The 21,559-nt window shown below is 37.5% G+C and overlaps 1 protein-coding gene across 1 annotated transcript in view; it reads right to left on the bottom strand.

Annotated features, from left to right (window-relative positions):
* Window positions 1–3,706: 3,706 nt before the first annotated feature.
* The window catches only part of LMTK2 (lemur tyrosine kinase 2), a 70,685-nt gene continuing 52,832 nt past the window's right edge, over window positions 3,707–21,559 (bottom strand). The window contains exons 9-15 of the mRNA XM_006031471.3: window positions 16,181–16,265; window positions 15,098–15,219; window positions 13,838–13,987; window positions 10,526–13,520; window positions 7,755–7,890; window positions 6,035–6,283; window positions 3,707–4,726 (exon numbers count right to left, since the gene is read on the bottom strand). Coding sequence (XP_006031533.1) covers window positions 4,698–4,726; window positions 6,035–6,283; window positions 7,755–7,890; window positions 10,526–13,520; window positions 13,838–13,987; window positions 15,098–15,219; window positions 16,181–16,265 — 3,766 coding nt within the window. The 3' untranslated portion in view covers window positions 3,707–4,697. The remainder of the gene's footprint in view (window positions 4,727–6,034; window positions 6,284–7,754; window positions 7,891–10,525; window positions 13,521–13,837; window positions 13,988–15,097; window positions 15,220–16,180; window positions 16,266–21,559) is intronic.

The raw sequence follows: 21,559 nt of genomic DNA, 5'->3' as shown, positions 1-21,559 counted from the left end.
TCTTTCCCTCAGTGTCAGCACCAAAATAATGATCCAACATGGCAATAGCAGGCACTGTGGAGCAGTCAAAGCAACACAAATCATGAATTCTGACAAGTTGTCATTAGTAAGGAAGATGGCCCAGTGATTACAGGATTCACCAGTAATTTCAGAGAAACTCCCTGTCCAACCACAACCTTAGGCACTCCACCTCATTTCTCTACCTGCCAGGGGGTTGCAGGGTTATGAAGTGCTAATACCCCAGAAGTCTCAGGGATTTAAACTTAATTTCTACTCGGTTTGTACTTTGAATACTGCTTCCTTATTGGCGGTCCATGCACATCAAAGTTAAGATGAGGCGAGATAAATGGAGAGTCGGGTATCAAAATATAAATCTCTAATACAGATGGTTGTGTGTAGGCTGAGAAGTGTGGGACTATGCATCACATACTAAAGAACATGCTTAAACTTTGCTTCTGGGAACTCCAATAATTTAATTCACTGTAAAGCATAAGCTGAACAAGTTTGTTAAGGATGAACAAACAGACACAGAAGTTATAAATATATAACCGTATTTTATTTTTTAATATTAAATAGTGTTTTTAAATTACAGGCAATTTATTGAATCACACTATGCATGATAATCAATATACAGTAGAAATTACAATTTAAAAATGTACACAATTTAAAGACAATTTGACCTGAAATTTTATTAACTATGATATATTGCCATAAACCTCATACCTGTATTAAATTACAATAGGAAAACCTCATACCTATGATTTTGTTACATAGTTCCTCATTTACAAATAGAATTAAACATTATATATATACACGAGTACCATTTATCATTAAGTTACACCTACAACTGTGCAAGTTCAAACAATTTAATAAACAAAACTAATAATTGTAAGTCATATTCAAGTTTATCTGAAAAACAGGCTGCTGGTATTACAAATACTTATTTTCAATACATTTATATGATCTTTTACTCTCCCTCCAGAGTTTTCATATCAAAGTCTTGAACCAAAATCCATTAATATTTAAGGATGTTTTTTGTATGACTTAAAGCTGAATTAATTTTGTACACTCCATTCTTATTTTAAGGCTATTTCTTATAAGGCTAATATACTTCAATTCCACCTCTCTCTGAATCCAACATAAATAGCCATATCACTAACACCAGACTTACCACTGATATTTTAGCATAGTGCTTAACTGTTTAAAAACCACACAACTCCTACTAACCAGCCCCCTGGGGAGAAGCAAGGGGGGGGGGGGGGAGAAAGACTCAGTACTACATACAAATCTACTAGTTAAAATACTGATAAAAGAAAGAGGCTTGAATGGCTTTCATTAGTGCATCACCAAGGATATGAACAAAGTAGTTAATTAGCCACTTTCCATGGAAATGGCAGTATACACACACAACATACAGCTGATGGTAAGGTATCTGGGACGGTACAGGTGTTTCAAAATTTACAAATGGACACCCTTACTTTGTTGACCTCTCTCTACAAATTTCTAAACAAGACTTTCTGTGCCAAATAATTTAAATCAACTTCCATCTTAAATTGCTAATAGCCTCTTTGTTATTAAATATTTAAATAGCCAAATCAAGACAATATCATTACTATTTAATAATCAAGACTTCCTACTACAGAAGAAGTTAAAATGGAGCCTGTCCTCACAAACTACTGAAAATAGATACAAATAATTCTAAAACTGCTATCACCAACTGAGTAACCAGTGCAAGAAATTACAGAACTAAGTGTATGGCCCACGTGGTAGAACCCCCTTAACCCAATTATTCCAATACGTTACCTTTGAATTACTCCACTTAATTTGCCTTCATTGTGCTACTGATTCTTTGAATATGGGTTTACCCCCTGGAAACACTGCTAATAGTTGGTCAACATTAACTACATATACTTCCAAAAAAATTGTAGATAAAAGATCTAACCCAGTGAACTGTACTGCAATTAAAATCCATCGAGACTAAGGAAGTGTAGCAATTCACAGGGTTAACTAAATATTTGTTGTTACGTAGCTAAAAAAGCATATTGCTTTGAGTAATATCCTCACAATCCCCTTTTGAACATAAATGCCCATTTGGCAATTCATTTGCAAACAGCTCATTTGGACACAGGAGTCAACTTTTATTAAGCAAGATTTAACACACTAGAGCTAAAATCCCATGTAGCTGAGGAAAAACCTGAAGTGTTGCATGTAAAAGGCTATTCATTTGCCTATACAATTTAGTCAGTAATCTGAATTTCTAAATTTACAGCAGAAACAAAAGTGAAACCAAATCTCTACATCCCTTTCAAACAACTTGAGCACCTCAGAAACGATGTTCAAAGTCAAGGAATTCATAATTAAGGACGAACAACTTGTCCAATGGTGGGGAACTTCAGATTTTTCAATTTATAAGTTGACGCTTTCTTTGGAGACCCAACAAATGGAGTTTTGTTCTTAATTTTGAATATCCCAACTTCTGTATGGAAATAAGAGTTAGAAAGAAGTACTAGAGTGATATAAAATATCTATATCTGGTGTGTGTGAATTTAAGGACTTTTAAAAATCAGTATTATAGAACAGGCCACAATGCTCGTTGCAAATAGTCTACCGTTTAAATTTTAACAGGTAGTAAGAGTACACAACATAATGGCTCCTTTAAATCTCTTACAATATGTACTTTAAGGACATATTGACAAGTGGCTTCACTTATTAAATGTGTTGGAAAGGTCTACAAAGGAGTTGATGCTATATTATTCATTTCACACTAACGTACAACCAGTTCACAGATTTCCTCTGAACCCGAGCTCCTCAGTAAGACGCTCAGCATGTCAGCAATACATTGGCAACTTTAAAGCATCTATAACTACTCTATCTTTTGATAGGCATGGAAGCCATTCTGCTTCTCAGGGGAAAACAATGCTCGAGAAGCACTATTTTTATATTCCTGTCACTTAAAACAGATACCCTGCTTTAAACCAAACTGTATATAAAAACGTAATATAAAAGCTTACCACAGCTGAAAAAAGCAAGTTTTCTCATGCTGCAGAAGATTATCACTATTCTTAGCTGTGCTGTGCTCAGACCCACTCAACAGAAAAACTAGCCTTAAGTTAAAGCCCCGTAAAAAGTTTGTCGCTAAGCTGCAGTATGCTGTGCAGCCAGACAGACTGGCTGACTACAAAGCTTAGTTTTCATTTCATTTTTTTTTTTTAAGCTACCCACAAGTCAGTGACTTGGTAACACATTCAAGAGGCTAGGGGATTATTGCCCTACAGTACTTACTTCGGAGTGAGACAGGAAGGGAACCTGCTAAGACAACATACTTAGCTATTGCTGGACAGGAGGGAAGACCATATTCACTTCATTTGGACATCTTCATGGCAAGCTCTACTATTTTACATCTTTGCGTCAGTGCACGTTTCAAGCAGTCCCATGGGGTCCTGAAGACGTCTTCATGCAGGCCTGGACTCTTCTAGGTGACAAAGCCTGAATGCCAATTAACTAACTACTCTGCTTTAAAGCAAGGTTTCTATTAGCATGCTAAAGTTCCCAACCATTAATCTCTAATATTCAACTGTTTTTATAGTGAGAGAGAGAGAGAGAGAAGGCATGGAAGACCAAATCTACAGTCAAGAGAAATAAGACAACAAACTGGTCTTCAGAATTCACAGGATGTTAAAAAAAGTGAGGAGTCAAAAGTACCTAATTTTTTTTTTTTAAACTGAAATTAGGTTTGTTTGTTTGTTTTTCTTATATAACACACCTGGTCTCAAAGCCATTTTGTAGGGCCAAAACATCCTACCTCTCTCCAAAGCAGGTAATGTAATGGAAATGTCAGAAGGTTCTTAAATATAATAGGCAGGTGCTACTGTATCGCATTTTGTAATCTGAAATAGATTCCAGAATCTCAAACATTCTCTCCCCCAACTTCCTACAAAATATGGAGATTAACAATCTGTGATCAGTTATCACTTAGAAATGCTACAGCATATAAGATTCCGGCAATTTTAAGATATCACTCCGAAGTTAGGTATGTTTTACAAGTACCGTGCACAGCTAAACATTCAAAACAGGACAAATCAAACTGGTTAACTGGGCCAATTCAATTTGTCTTATTTTCCTTGGAAAATTTAATATTTTGATTTTGTATAATATTGGGGAATATGGGAAGAATAATCCATAGTGCAATCGCAGTAAGCAAAACAACATGTAGTGATATCTTTTAGAATAAATATGGCTCACTACTTACCAACTATCATTCATACAGTTTCAGCAACATAGACTCCTGTTGCACAGGACAATTACACAGAATTCTACAACGGATGTTTGTTCAAATAGATAATGAACTACATGGAAAAATATAAATAGTTTATACAATCCCATACATAAAATCATAATGTAGTGTAATAGCTTTAAGTGTTTGTTACAACTGTCTGAAAAATACTTCAAGTACTTGAAAACAGCGGCAGAATCATCTTATAATGAAAAGCAAATTGCACTGATTTAAAAATATGTTACAAAGTTAAATACACATTCAAATTAATGTCCCGATTGAACATTGCTTTCAGTGTTTACTTCCATTTCTTCGTATTTCTCAGTTATCTGTATTTTACATCCAGACCCATATAAATTCAGAGACACAAGTTTATCAGATATTAGTCCAGAATGCGTCTCAAGCATAATTCCAGGGAATCTGCCTAATCTTTTTCTCCATCTTCACTACTTCCTGTAAGGAGAGGGAAAGTCATAAGATATAGGTAGTCAATATATATTTTTAATAATAATAATAATAAAAAATTCTGTACAAGTTTTTCCTCGTTTCTCGGCAAAACCTTTCCTTAGAACCTGTCACTGTGGGTAACACTTGTCTGGGTGAAGTCGTGGTTAATATTTCTCTCCTTTAACTTTCAGCTCCTCAAAGTTAAACAGCTGGCGCACATTCATACACAGGCACATCTGCTTAAATCTCACAGTTCAATGTCAACCCTTAGCACAAAAGAAAGTAACGTATGATCTCCAAAATAACATCTCTTATCAAGAAGTTACTAAGCAACAAATATCTAAATCAGTAAGCATAATGCCAAGTGCAAATAACACTCTGTAGTACTGATTTAATCAGTTAATAAACTTTGAGCACCAGGGAACTTCACCAGTCAGTAATATTTATTTTTACTCTCTTGATAAAATTATGTTCTGGATTGATTTTCAAATCAGTTCCTATTCTTATTCTACCACTTCTTAAGATTTTTGGTACTAAAAGGCAAAAGAGAACATTTTGGTAGATGTAAAGATATATAGGACACTGTTCAATAAAGAAATATCTGTAATATTTAACAGTACTATCCACAGGTTGATTGCAGTGCCCTTCTTAAAGCAAAGGAATCCTTTCCACCAACACATACCAATTTAAGTTCTAACCCCTCCCTGAAATTCCAAGGAGATTCTCTGGAAAGCTTTTCCTTAAAAAATATCTCAAGTATAAACCAAATAAATTTAGCCCAATACAATGATCTATTCCTCCACCTAGTGCCCTTACCATGCAAAATAAAAATAAATCAAGTATGATCTGTAACTGGGCAATGAAAGAAAGGCTTTCAAGTGCTGCAGAAGTTGGTTTCTTTCCAAAGCTCCCCAGAGCAGCAGCTAATGAAGAAACCTCACAGATTTTTCTAGCTACACTTTGGGAACAAACTAAAAACAAAATTGGAAACATCATTAACTGTTCTCCAGAAAAAAAGTGTATCACAAGAATCAAATGTGATTTGCATCCAAATGTTCTCAACTTAATATAAGAGGTGTGACAGTTAAATAGAAGAGCCAGTTAAGATCTTAACATTAAAAAGCTGTTTTTCTTGATTTATAAAAAGGTAAATACTTGCATATGTTCCCCAATAGCACTGGTGGTATTTGTGTCACTACATAAGATTTAAATGCAAGATCAGGTTAGCAAATTTGAAGAGCTTAACGAAACAAAACAAAAGTACTGGTGATTATAATATAGATTGCCTACTTGAAAGAAAATGAAATCACTTACCTCCTTGCTCAATATCTGAATCTGTAAGATGTGTGAGAGAAAGACTTGCTAGGTTTGCAGGAGAAATAGAGAACCTTGAATAAGGTGATGAATGTGACCAGTTTTGTTCGGGACCCCGGGAAGGTGGGGGTGGGGAAAAGTACTTTGATGTTGGAAGAGACGGCTTCGAACTAATGAGGTTATTTGCTGCCTTAGATATAAAAGAAGGCTCCGGGGAAGAGAAATCATCATCCCATTCAAAACCTCCACCTAAAACAAACAAGCAACTATATAATCAACCAAGATATACAACTCAAGGTAGTGCTAAAATCAGATTAACCATAAGCAGTGGAAGATTTCATTTATTCAGTGTAAAACTTGGACACCAACAATAACTGCTGATCACAAATAGGAACATCACCAAAAACGTTTCATATTTTAAGGGAGCCACTGGTTCTACAAATGAATATGGAAAGAAACTGGTCCGCTAAATCACTACATTTCTGGTATTAGATTGGACAGTTCACAATATCAGGGGCCATAAAACCCCAATAATCCTTATTACAACCTTGGTATGGTAGGAAGAATAATCTGTCTGTGGTGGCTGTTACTGAACTGATAAAGTTAGAAATTATTGCTTTCTGTCAGAAAACAGCTGGATCTCCAGCTTTTAAATGCTATACAGCAGGGGTGTCAAACTCATCAGGTCTCATGAGCTGTATGAATGGCACAGGACTAGCCTAGATCAGCTTCAAGACTCACAGGCAGCATTGTGGGGCAAATAACATGTAGATGCTGACAAGGTTCTTTGGGTGAATCTTGCTTAATAATTGTTTTCCAACTATTTAAGTTGGTCTAATAAAAGATATCGGATTCACCCAAAGAACCTTGTCTGCCTATGTCCTTAGACCAACACAGCTACAACCTACACCCATGTAGATGCTGAGGCATTTACTGCAGTTACTTAGTCAACTGCACACTAAATGTCTCATGTAGAAATTGGAGGACACATTTAAATACCTGTATGAGGACAAATAGTATAAACTCACTGCAGGACCAGATATAGTTTTCCAAACCCCAGCATGCTATCTAAATAGCATTTCAGCCATCAGCTGACAGTACTCAGCTCCATTTGTCTGAAGTTAGGCAGAAGGCAGGGTGGACGGCACCTTAAGACAATTTAACATGCTCTGGGGGTGGGGGAGCAGGGCACTTTAATTAGAGCAGCTTTGAGAGTTGCTCTAATTAAAGTTCCACAGTGCCTTGTGTATCAGCATCCCTGCGCTTCAAGCACTGCTGCTGGCATTCTGAACTAGAGCTTGTTTGACAAGCATTAGTTCAAGTGCCCCCACTGTCATTTTGAAGCTCGGGGACACTAATACATGAAACACAGGAGACTGCTGGAGTGCGGTAATTACTACACTCCAGCAGACTCAATTAATCGAGTCTGCTCTGACGTGCTGATGTTGGAACAGCCTTCCAGCTCATCTACAAGCATCCTTATAAACTAAAACTCAGAGTGGTATGAGCTGTCATAGCCTACTAGGAACAGCATCTGGCCAAAGCATAACTACTAATACAAAGCAAAGCCAAAGACTTTGTATGACATACTTTGAAACAGCATTACATATTTGATTATAACTGTTTAATAGGGATATTCACTAAAAACACAATTTAAATTATAACCAGAAAAACCCAGAATTAGGTTTTATTTGAATAGACTTTTCTTAAGGATATGTACCTTCTTCATCAGTAGAGCTTTCTGAATTTGTAAATCTATTCAAGTAACTAAGACCGGAAGAAGGGACAGAAGTGACATCAGGGCCCTTGTGTTTCGAGTCCACTGCACGATTTCCCAGTTCTTTGGTTGGCGTTTCCTAAGATGTTCAAAAGAACATAGTTAATTCTACTGTTGGAATGTTAAAATTCAAAAAGCATGTAATTATTTCCCATCAGACCCACTTAGGGACTGCACAGCCTTTTAACCATATTCTTTAATTTAGGAAAACATGTAGCTGTCTATTTTTATAAAGTCTGTATGCTGAAATATTGAATCACTACACAGCAGTTGTTTATTAAAAGGGCATACAGTGTGCAGACAGTGGGGTTCCTCCCTGCCCCTCCCCCAGTGCCCATCTGCCACCCTCTAAATAGCTTCTTATTAAAAAGGTAAAGCATACAGTAAGAAGTGGAAGGGGCTTGAAAGGGGCTCTACTTGAAATTATTCAACTAATCTATCTTTTACTTCCACCCCCTCTCCCATTTCAATTTTGCCCTTAAATCATGCTTCCAGACAATGAATTTTCAGTAGGCTGGTACATGAGGAAGCTAACACTTAAAACAGTTAGACCAACTGAGAAAACAGCCAAAATAGGATTAAGAATAAAGTTTTAAAGTAGTAGCTTTTTCCTGTGACAACATAATTATTTCTCCAATGGAGATGCAAAAGCATGTGTGTCACCTCCATTTTCTAGTTCAACATACAGTAATCTTTTATGTTGGGGGGGGGGGGGGGGGGGGTTGGGTTTTTTTAAGACACGTCATCCCAGGTAACGCTTCCAAAAATTAACAATAGGTCTTTATTCTTCTAAACTCACTGTGCTAGTCTGCATGGCCATAATGTTTTAAAAAGACACCTTCTGTTAAAGTATCAAGTTACAGATGTTCAAAACCGATAAAGCAAATAAGGAAACAGAACTGTAATTTTTAATTTTACTAAGCAAGTCAATCATTTACAATCGAACTAACTTGAAGAATCACATGCATGAGAGTAACAAAAAGTAATAACATTAAAATTTAAGTATAAGTTACTCTGACTACATAATACCCACTTACTGAATTCCAAGACAAGGTTTTTTCCCACATTTAACATGGGGGGGGGGGGGGAAGCCCCTCATCTTGGAACTGAGTATGAGGGAACGGCTATGGGAGCTAGGCTAGAGCTATGTTCCGTGTCCCAGACTACAACAGGGATGGAGCCTGCTAGTGCAGAACAAGGGTAAGTCGGGGGTGGGAAAAGGGGAAGCACATGGAGCAGAGGCTGGTGTGGGGGGATGGCAAGGCTGCAAGCACAGGGCAGGCACAAGGAGAGGACAAGCTGCTTAGCCTCCTCACACCACCTACCCCTGCCTGCCCCCCTGCAGCAGTGGGGAAGGGAGGAGGTGTGAATTAAAGACAACCCTCCAAAAAGTAGATTCTTTCTATACATGGAAAATTTTAACTAATTACATATAATTTTCCATATATAGAGTCTACTTATTGGAAGGTCACCTTAAATTCAGGGTTGTCTTGGATTTGGCTAAATACAGTAATTTAGTTTAGTTTCCTTTGCTGCATGTATCACTACTGAATGCAATGCAGGACACACAGAGAAAGGTACTTTAAGGATTGTTACTTGGTACATAGCACACCTGGGAATACCATTAAAAGCCATACCTCCACCCAGTGCATGCCAAATCCCCAAATAAGGTAGTGGACCAAGCTCTGAGTTGCCCTGAGCATGACTCCAGTATCACTCACACACATGCTTCTTAGCTCATGTTCAGTCTTGTTTAAGGTATCTGCCCCATTTCTGGGATTTAGGGTATCTGCCCCATTTCTGGGATTTAATGCTTGCTAAGCAGAAACAATGAAGACGGATGCGATTCTCAGCAGTGGTCCCAGAAATAACATGCAGGCAATGTATCAGACATGCCCTTAATGAGGACAGTAACTGAAAAATTCATAGAATTCAAATCTTTAAACTCAACTAAATATGAAATACCATTAGTTGAAAACAGTTCTGATGTGTAAAGATATTTTGCTAGACATTGTAAGAAGTGTAGGAGTGCTTGCGAAAAAACGTCAAAATTACTAAATTTAAGATCCTAGTTTCCACTCAGCACAAGTAATGTTCATTCAAGCTTCCTTATTCTCTTTAAAGCAAAACTATATTCCACTTCCTAAATATGCTGCCATCGTCCAACAATGTACCACTGCATCCAACCTTGAAAACACACATTTCAAAAGGTCTAACTCAGTGGCTCTCAGTGTTTTTGGACTCAAGACACCCCCCTCACTGGACTTGAAGCACCCTTCCATAAGCTATATGAATTGAGTGGCCCCAAATTTCAAAAACTAATTTATACATTACAGTGCTTACCTCCATGCAGAGAGGCTGGCAGTGGGGGGGGGGATTGGTCAGGCAGGGACAAGTCTGAGCCCATGTTTATCTGCTATCTACTCACACCTCTTGGTACCATTCAGGGGATCTGGCAGCACCCCAGGATGCCAAGGCATCCTGGTTGAGAATCACTGGTCTACTTCTAACATGCAGAAAGTCTTACTGGTCTTTTTTCAATTAGTTAAGCAAATAATTTTGTAAAGGCTGAAGAAAATACCGACTTTTTCATCAAATCATTGTGCAGGTACACTGCATTGAACCTGGTCTTTGAATGTCTGATTATGTTCTGTATTTAAAAAAAAATCTAAACGTTAAGATCAAAAGCTCAGTAAATATAGTTCAGAAGATACCTGATCAAACAGATAGACAGTTACATCATCAAAGAATGTTACAGCCTTCTTCTCACTTTTCCAATACTCAGATGGCCCGTCACATTTAAGAGACTTTGGAAGTTTCAGCAAGCTTCTTAGATGTTTCCCATCATCGTTATCAGAAAATATCTCAGGAACTTGATGCACAGTTTCATCTTCACTGTCCGAACTAAGACTATGCATATGGAAAGTTCTCATATCATCCTCAGAGTCACTATTTTCATCTTCTTCATCTGCATCATCTCCATCCTCCAATAAATCAAGCATTCCAGAAACATCAAGTTTACCAAGGTATTTTCCTTCAATATCTGGCTCTTTCATCTTAGGTCCTTCTATGTGGCACAAGGAATTTTCACTAACAATGGAATCTGAAGGACGTATGTTATGAATGGATGGTAAGTCTCTGTGTACAAGTAATTCTGAAGTATTAGTGCCAACACAAGAGACATTTCTGAGAGAATCCTTGGATAACTTAACTTCATCTCTGTGATTACCTTCTGAATTCACTGCAAGTATCAACGGGGTTTCTTTTAGCCATTTTTCAGGATGCATCTGCATTGTTATATCTATCTGCCGTCTCTCCAGCTTGTCATTTACTTCTAGTTTTGAGGCTAAATTATTGGTTTCCTGGCAATCTATTACTTGATTGTGCTTTGGCTGTTTATTTTTTAAACAATCTTCTTCAGTATTATTCTTTTCAAAGTTATGAGAGTTATTACTGAAAATGTTCTGTCTTGTTAGTATTGATATATTTACATCTTCTGTTCTTTTATCTGGCTCAGAATCATTATCAGAAAAATAGGCAGAGTCTCTGTATGAGTTCTGATTTCCAATTGCAGAAGTCTTTGTAGTAATTTCAAAGTCACTGTTGTCGTTTACTGCATCTGAGCAAGCTGTTTCTGCTGAAACAATGATTACTGGATTGGCTGGTAAAACACTGCTGTCACCAGCAACACATGGTACAGTGTCTGTATTAGAAGTATCATCAGCAGTAAGATGTGAAGTCCATTCTGGAGATTCCAGATTCTCAGTTTCGTAGCCACTGTCACCAGGTTTATCAGGAGGTAAAAGCTTCTGAGGACTCTGGGCCCTTAAACACTCTAAAACTTCATTTACATCTAACGAATCCAAAGAATCTGGAGTTTCTAAGAACTGTTCTACAGTTTGCATAGGAGATGAGCTGTCTCCCAACAGACTATCCTGACTTGCACAATCTGGGGTAGTAACAGATATTAAAGTAACTTCTTTAGGAACATCTTTATTATATTTTTGAAAATGATCTGGATTTTCCTTTTCTCTCTCCAATGACCCTGCATTCTCCTTTTCTAATGGAGAAGGCTTATTCTGCAAATCATTATTCCTACCTTCCTGACTAATATCACATTTCTGTCTACCAAGGCCACTACCCAAAGTTATTTCTTCAGAATCAACAGGTATTCTGTCTTTTATTTGCCCCTCAAACTCTCCAGTTTCAAGTGCAACTTCTTGACTTAAACTGTTTCCAGCACTAATGTTTTTGGCATTAATGGGTAGCGTTTCAGAAGATGCAGTTTCAGCCCTTGGAGATGTTTCTTGACAGAGACCGTCATTAATACTGCAAGATGATTTTTTATCAACCGCTACCCTTGAAAGGATATCGTCACCTTTCAATGGGGTGAGGTTCTGATGGTTATCATGCAATTTCTCATCTGTGCCGGGTGAACTAAAAGGCACCTGCATTTCTATGACAGGCTGCGACAAAACAGTCAATTCTTTATCTGTCAGTACGTGGATTAAATGCTCATCTTTCTTTATTACTTGATAATCTAAAAGCTCTGAAAAGGTTGGTGTATTTTCAGCCAATTTAAATTCAACGTCCAGAGTACTTCTATTTGGAGTTTCTAATATATTTTTTATACTTGTTACTGATTTTGACCCCAAATCTTCACTGTTATCTTTGTTAGCCAATAACCCCTTTAATAAGTTCTTCTCTTGAAGAAACAGAAAGTTATCTGACAAGTCTTCTAAAGTAAGGAGGCTATCGCACTGCTGTGTAATATCTTCATGTAAAATGGCTTCATTTTCAGAAAAATTACTAGAACACTCTCTCCCAGGTTGACAGATTCCTTTCAATACCTCTAAACTAGAACTTAAAGCAGCTGGTTTAAATTCCATGCAGTCATCATTTATTTCAGGCAAGTCAAAAAATGTCCTATTATTTGCCAATTCCTCTGCTCTGTCAATGTCATTAAATATATTCTGGACAGGGCTTTCAGAACTACGAGTAGCATGCAAAATTTCATCTTTAGGATCTGTGTTATAGTGAAAAAAGTCCCCATCAGTGCTAGATTCTTCAGCATCAAGATCCCTGAGAACCATAAAGTGAGAATTTTTGTCCAGTAAAACTTCTTGATGATCAACTTCTGTGGTTAGTACAGCTGATTGATTATCAAAGTTCAAGCTACTGCCACCCCCTTTCTCTTCCAACTGAATATAGTAATCACTTCCAACAGAAAGTTTGTGGGCATCAAAAACAGGAAGCACCCCAGGCACAGTAAGCAATGCCTCCTGACCACTTTCATCCTGTGCTCCAGACCCTTGCTCTGCAAGAGATCTCTCAAAAACCTCAACTGGGAAGAAAATGCTTGTATATGTCATTGCTTCATCAGGATTCGCCTGATTACATTCAAAATGATCGTGCTTGGCTGCCTCCCAAACATATTCAAAGCTGAGCCCCCGACTTGTTTCAGTTACTGTTAGGACTTCTTCCATTTCATGACCAAGTCTGTCTCCTGTGAAGTGATCTAGGATTGGAAATGCAGAATTGGTTGATTCTCTGTTGAGAGTGTTTGGCTTAAGAGCATTCCACTGCTGTTCAAAATCAATCTCAGAGTCCCTTTGGCTTTGCATGCGGAGATAGGTTAGAAGTCTGTGCACTTCCTCTGCTGTTGGTCTCTTTTCTGAAGACAGCCAGCAGAACTGCAAAACTTCATACCTGTGTGAAAAAACATACGTTTCATCTACAACAAACAACTACATTTTCCTCCCATAATTTTTTCAATGTATTATATTACAATCAAGCAATTAACACGTTTCTTTTTTCCATTTGTATATTTTACAACTCTTTACTCTTTCCTTATTTACAGCAACTCCTTTTGTTACTTAGCTAGAATTTATTTTCCAGGATTACAAGATTATACAGCATTTCCTGGGTTGTTTTTTTAAGTAAAAATATTTAAGTTGCTTGAGCAGCCTCTTCAGGAATTAAGATCTTTTTCTTTCTATATAAGAAGAATTTCAAATGGAAATTACCATCTATCAGAATAGGGTTGTTCCAGATGTGGTTTGGAGAGTTTAACCTGTTTCTCTTTTATGACATGAGTTAGCACTTCTCTGTCAGAGAAGTGTGAATAAGGCTGAGCAGCATTCTCAAAAAGTTCCCATAATGTTACACCCAATGACCTGAAAAAGAAGAAGAAAAGTGATAGTTGTCTATTTAAGAACTTTCTATTGTATGCATTAGTGTAAAAAGACCTCTCTTTTACTCAAGGCTGTATAAATGCAATGCATATATTTATATAAATGCTTGTATGACTTCATGACCAAGAAAGTGTCTGCATGTATCTCTAGAAATGCCAACTTGTGGCAAATCCTCCTCCTCCTCAAAATGTAAAATAGCTGACAGCTCCTATTTTGCCCTTTGCTTTCCTGCAAGAAACAAAACAGAACAAAAAAAATTCTCTCCTGATGGAACACAAAACCTTTAAAAATGAGCTAAATGACAGAGATTGTTATTTCACTCCTGGACAGGGACATTTGCCTATTTCAACTGAAAAAAAATATAGGACTTCCTACCAGCTGAGGTGGATTGATAATGGTCACTTAGTTAAAGCAGAAATATCTACTAACCATCTTAACATATATTGTCTTTTAAATCTATGTATATATTAAGGGTTACATTTCCAAGAAACTGCAACAGCCTAGACAATCTGTCCTCTTTTCCCTTCTTTGTAACCCTCCTCCCCCCACCCCCCAAAAAAGAAAACATAATACATTAGTATTTTGATGATATTAACTAACATGCCCAACAGTTTAAAGGAACATCCTACCATGAATAGACATAGCAAGGAATTCAACTTGGAATACATACAACTTAAACTGCAGGGAGTGGCCTAATAGCCAGACCTGACTGGTAGGATGCAAAGCTATTAAAAATTGAAGTTATGGGCCACTGCTGTCCCAGTAGTATGAAGAAACACTGCGTTCTTTTCATTTCACTAAGTTAGAAAATGTATTCCACTATTCAGTGCCCTTAGATACAGAACTTGGATGTCACACTTAAGGTAACCATTTGGAAAGTTCTAAGCAATTCTGGAGTCCAAGTTTCATTTTCAAGGTCACTAGGGAGCTGCAGAATTCATGCTCGGATGAAAGGCAGCACATCAGACCAGTCAATTTAATCTATTTCTTTATAATTAAAGCGTAACCATTAATCCCTGCATGCCACACATTGAAAAATGTATGAAATCCAAGTGCTTTCATTAAATTATTTTTTTTAAATCTACTACATACCATATGTTACTATACTTGGTTTGTTCTGCTGCTAACAATCTGTCCTGAAAGCTTGTTACTAGCTCAGGTGCAGTCCATCGAAGAGGAATAAACTTCTTCTCATCTGTTTCAATATAATCTTCCTATAAAGTTGACAGAAAGAAATCAAAATAAGAGAGGATCCAACATTTATGTCTTATAGGAGCTACAGATTTGTTTGTTCTTTTTTTTTTGGTTTCCCTTTCAAAGTGTGTAGCCTCTTTTTTTCTTTCAATAATTCTTTTTCAGCAAACCGAGAAGCAAGTATTCCCTGATGCACCTTAAAAAAAAAAAAATCACTGAAAAAGCCCAATGTGTAGACATCATTTCTACATGCTTCACACCATCAAAAAATGAAGCCAATTTTCTATGCAGCAAAGATGCATCAAACAAAAAATGAACAGTGTGTATTAAGAGTCCAATCTTCATTATAACAACTTAATACATTAGAATTTCTTTTAAAAATCTGACTGCTAAAATAGTTTAAGTAAGAATACATCTTTAAATTCTCCTACACAATTTTATAATTTTTTAGGGCATAGTAATTTAAGTTGATACCAGTTACAACATCAGTTACATTTTAAGCAGTATTTCCAAATGTTACCTTCTTTAAAAGTTTCTCAATTTTATTTTATTTATTTATTTATTTTTTTAAAGATATGCATTCCATTTTAACCTCTCCATCATCCCCTAATTTTGTTCAGGTTTGTTGTTTGTTTCAGGATACTCGTATAATGTGACATGCCTAAATAGTAGCAAGAAATGTCCTCAACTTACTAGAAGCTCCAATCACATATATTTCCATTCATCTACTCAATATTAGATATCTATTAAGTGATCTCATAGTACTCACTTTCTGTTAAGCTTTAAACATCATGTACTTGTTTGAAAACAAACTAGTTTATAAAAGTTACTCAGAAACATGCCCACATAAAAGCGATCACCCCATAAAATACCTTTATGTTTTTGTTCATGTATGTTTATTATACTTTAATTTTACACTGCTAAGCCATGATTTGATCACTTTAAAACTATTAGGTGAAGAAATTAAATACATTTACTTACCTTGTATCTACTGAGTCCTATTCCATAATCTCCTACTTTTACATTCAAGTCTGATGTAAGAAAGCAATTCCGTAAGGCCAAGTCACTGGAAAACAGACAGAACAAAAACAAGACAAATGGATTTTCAGTACAATTTCTGAGACAAGTTAACTTGGCTAATGTAATAAAATTAACTATATTGCACTACAACACTAGCAGTAATTATCACTTCTATACAGCGCTTTCCTGAAGGTGATAAGTATAAATAACTGATGTGCAGACAACTTATCCATTTCTTCTCGCTTTCAGTAGGCTTACTGGGGCAGATGCATCTCTTTGTACCAAAGAGTGTAAATCATCCATCCTTGTGCCAGCTAAGGTTAAGATCACTACACTTTACAAAGTATTCACTCAAACGAAAGGCAGCTGCTGATATCTATCGCTAAAATTAACATCAGTGCTTGTCAAAAAGTCCAGAAGTGTCCCACTGGTAAAGACTGCATAGAAGATACCCACAGAAGGCACCAATCCAGAGCATGTCTGCACTGCAATCAGATGTCCGACTGCAGCATGAATACGCAAAACTATACCAGCTTTAATCTAACTAGCTCAGGTAACAGTAGCAGACAACACTGATGGACTTCAGTACAAGTTGCACAAGCCTGAGCAAGGCCTCTGGAACATGCCTAGGTTGCTAGCCTGTGCTGAAGTCCATGCCACATCTTCAGTACTATTGTTATCAAATCTAAATACAGTTAAGGACAAGTGCATCTGCTCAAGCTATAATCATATCTGCATGTGGCATAAATAACCCCTATAACTTACTAACCAAGCACTAGCCCACTGCATCTGATACTGGAAGTTGCAGCTGCAAAATACTCCTACAACTTAAGAGAATTTCTATCGTAAAGTTCCCTAAGGAGATTACAGCACAGGAAACTAGAACAAACTTGTAATGCCTCTAGTTTATTTTATTGGTTTGGTTTTGTAATGCCAAAGATGAATCCTTTGTAATCAATTTATTTGTTATTCCATAAAGCATTAAAGTTATTCTCAAAAAAAGTATAAAATTTATTTCACATGACTACTCTGAAGGTTCCCACTGCAACTGGCTGAAAAAACAGCAAAGGGTCGTACAAGATGTGAACTGTGTTTATTAGCACAATTTTAGAACAGAGTCATTTCAGAACAATGCTTTTAAAATTGGAAGGCTTATGGGAAATTTTAGTCTGAATATATTCAAATGATCCAGAAGCTAGAAAGAAAAAAAAAGAACCAAATTTAAATATTTTATGCAAACATTTAAGCCAGAGAATACCTGAAAACAGGGCTGTGCGAAGCTTTGGTTGCTGATTTGGCTCGATTTGGCAGTCGAATCTCCAAATCTGAATCAAATCAGGACACCCTTTAATCTGTCCAAATCGATTTAGAAGCCTCCAAGTCGCTTTGGAGAGATTAAACGACTTGATCATAGACACAGCTTTATATGTTTTTTCTACGTACCTCAAGGTACCAGGCACAGTTTGTGAACGCTGAGATGGTGAAGCAGATGGAGTGTGCCATGGGAGCAAGGAGGGGTGTCCCCCACATGCTCAGCAGCAGACCAGAAAGCGTACCAGAAGTACTACTGGTCCACTTCTGGGTCCACCACGGAGCACGCAGTTGACACCCCCCACTCCCCCCCCCCCCCCGGTCTTCCAGCTTGGCAACTGGTGCCTCCTGGGTCTAGGGGGGCATCCAGGGTCCCCCCCCGTGGATGATTGCTGACCTGGGGGGGGAAGCCCCCCCGTGTGCTTGGGGCAGACCCGGAAGTGGACCATAAGTAGTTCCGGTCACTTCCAGGTCCACCACTGAGTGCATGGGACCCCCCACACACACACACACACACGCACACTCCCATGGGATGCTCCATCCACTTCATCTGATTCTCCAAATCAGAATCAAATCTTCAGATTCAGCTGAATCGAATCAGGACAGTGATACGGAGAAGCGAATGGAATCACTGTCCCCCGAAATCGGGCTGAATCCAAATCAAATACTGCCTACTTCACACACCCCTACCTGAAAGTGACTTTACACTGGGGTATGGTCAATTTAAATGACCGGATTTCTAGAAAGTAAGCTGGTGTGTTTAAACTATATACTGTGGATTAGATCTAACAAGAGAATAAACTTATATCATACTTTGCTGAAAATGAGTAAGTTACACTGCATAAAACATTTTTAAAAATATCACCACCACCCCCCTGTGGTCTGCTATAACCATATATGCTCTATAAAAATGCGCAAGCTAAACAAAGGAACTGGCTCCACGTGGTCATTTAATTCTACTGACAAAAAGTAGTTTGTGAATAGGCTCTCAGTTCTTTTAACTTGCCTAGATGCAGAACCTTCTTTCCATAATGACATGTCTAACATTTCATTTCTGCTAGGACAATTCCTATAAGGTGAAGCTACCGATAATTAAGTTTATCTATTCTGGTATAGACACATACTATAAACACTGAACAATTAACCAATAACAACTAGCATTCAAGTTAGAACTATATTCCTAGAAATATTAATATCATAAATTGAAATTAATATGCACTTTGTCTAAGGCAACATACCAAAGCAAATAGAAAATGCATGTAAACAAAAATTCCTACCAGCAAAAACAACCCCAAAAAAAGGTTTAAAACTAGTAGACATTCATTTTCAGCTTCTACCTTATATCCATCACAGGAACACATCAACAATATAGCTATGCTGGCAGCAAACAGTGGCAGTAAGACTGTGGCAATTTCAGAAACAGCTCCACCTCTGGGTGTGTCTACCCTGCAGTTTGCCTAGACAGAGTCAAACAAGCTTTGAGCTAGCTAGCGTGGGCACTGCTAACAATGCAGCCCGCAGCCACAGAGAACTCAACATCAAGTTAACTGATCAAGTACCTATTCATCTTAGACAGATTCTGTAGCCCACCCAGCACTCTATTTAGCGGTACTTAAATTAACTAATTTAAGTCAGTTTGGGTGCATCTATATAGAGAGACAAGTCTAAATGAACCCTAAAAAAACCCCCACAGAACTTCATTTTTCCCGTTTTAGCTAGAGGGACATATTTTTTGATAATCCCTTTATTATATGTCACCACTTGACAATTTAGCAACAGAGTTTTGTTCATCTATAAACACTCATAATGTAAAATATTCCCAGCTTGTTTCACACGAACATAGTTGGAATAAAAATCCTGGAAGAAAATATAAAAGGTAATAACTTTAGCTGCTTGAATTTACCACTAACAACAAAATCACTGATGCTGGAGCTTTACCACATACTCAGACAGCATCAGGATAGTGTTGCCAGAAATAAACATTTGCAATGACAGTCTTGCTGTTCCATGGTCAGTTACTGAACAAATTTAGCCTCATTTTGCAAGAGAATATTAATTTTTAGTATTTACAAAATCATGCTGCAATAATAAAAGAAACATCACTCACCTTGGTAGTTAAGGCTGAAACTACTTTTACTTTAAAAGACATTCAAAATTAAAACATACTTAAGTTTTTCTACTGGCCAGCCTTAAACTGAGATCAGAGTTTACTTTTTCTTCCTCAGTGGAGGACTACAGTTTTTTGTACTCCCACCTCTGCTAAAATAAGGCCCTCTTCTACTTTCCCTGACCGATGGATGAGATGAGTTTTGGGGCTCATCAACCCTGTCCTCAACTTGTTGGTAGAACTACTGCAGTAACAGGTAGTTTGCTCCCAGCTCTAAGCATAGAATGAGTGGCTGCTGACAGACGTGGAAAAAACTCCAAGACACCAGTGCTTTACTGGAAGAGGCACTGCACATTAGTTTGACCCAGCTCCCCAGTGTCTGTATAGATTGGGCACTTCAAAAGGGCTTTTTGGTGCTTTTACCTAAAGCCAATTCAATCAACTATTAGATAAAAGCACCAAAAAACCCCCACTAAAGCGCATGATCTATACAGAGATTGGGTGAGCAAGGTCAAACTAACACAATGTTTCTTCTGGGCATGTGCTGCACTCAGTGCAGGAGCACACACTGAGCTTAAAGCCCTGTATTTTTTTTTCACACCTGTAAGCAGGCAGTGAATACAAGAGTCGATCCTAATTATCTCACACCTTCAAACAGGTCACATCACTTTCTCCCATATGAATCTCTCACACATCACTATCAAGTGAGATGCCATATGCAGCATGTTTCATCTCAAAAACAAAAAACAAAAAAAAGCAACAACTTGCATACTCATAGTATAAAAATTGTATAATTGTTTAATATCCCTAAAAAAGTTTTTCAGTAACAAGAAGTTCTAGTTCACTAATTTCAAAGTTTATCAAGACACTAATCACAGTAGTTTAACTCTACTGTTATAGTTTTCCTTTCCTGCATTTCTGTACTAACATAAAAAATCATATCCCTTTAAATGCAGCACATGATAGGAAATTGTAACAACAATTTTATACCTTGAAAGACTATTTTCAGTCCCACAGATGCTGATACATTTTGGAACTGAATGGCCTTATTTGAAGAGCTTACTTGGAAAAACTCAACGGTTAAAAGTTATAGTCTGGGCAGGGTCAAACACTGTCCATATTTTACAATACTTGCTTTGGTATACAAAATGCAGTTAAGTATCTTGCAACCACCTTGAGTCTGTGTACAACTGTAATAAGGGCTTTAGGATCCCAATCCCCAAATGACATACCTAGCTAGCAGTTGAGTCACTATAACTCCAACTAGAAGGGTGCCCTGAAAGTAGTCTGTCATTAAATAATCTTACTTCAACTGAAGATCTTCCTACTGTCATAACGCCTACCTCTTTACCCAGGCTCTATATGAAGTCTTGGAGTGGCAACCAAATTTAATTGAAGTAATTCAGAATGTCACTATTTAATTCAGGTCCCCTCTTCATACATAAAGCCTTTGAGATGATCTCTTCTGTTTCCGCCTCCCTCCACCTCCCAACCCCTACGAAGAGATAACATAAGAAGAGAGAGAGAAAGACCCTTTATGCTAAGTTGAGGGGTGCAGAGAATTTGATGGGAGCATGAATACTAAAGAAATTACTTTTTATATCAGTGGCTTGAAATTACTACTTGGGCTCCAGCTGATATAAATCAGCTGAAACACTTACCCACTGAACTGCCATTAGTTTGCCAGAATCATTTTTTACTTTCAGTGAACAGGCTATCTTGTTGAGATTCTGTCCCACACAGACAAGTTTAGTTGGCTGAAAGGCTACTGTGCTAGCCAGCCTTAAAAAGAAAGTTCTTGATCTTTCTCCATTCTCCCAGACAACGTGGGGCACCCTGATGAGTCATGCTGCACCCACGTGATGGGATAGCTGCTGTGCGGGTTCCAGGTGGGGGGGGGCCATCCCTAATGCCCCCCACTT

The sequence above is a fragment of the Alligator sinensis genome, unplaced genomic scaffold (assembly GCF_000455745.1).
Source record: "Alligator sinensis unplaced genomic scaffold, ASM45574v1 scaffold990_1, whole genome shotgun sequence".
Classification (NCBI taxonomy): Eukaryota; Metazoa; Chordata; order Crocodylia; family Alligatoridae; genus Alligator; species Alligator sinensis.
This window is presented reverse-complemented; position numbering and strand designations above follow the sequence as displayed.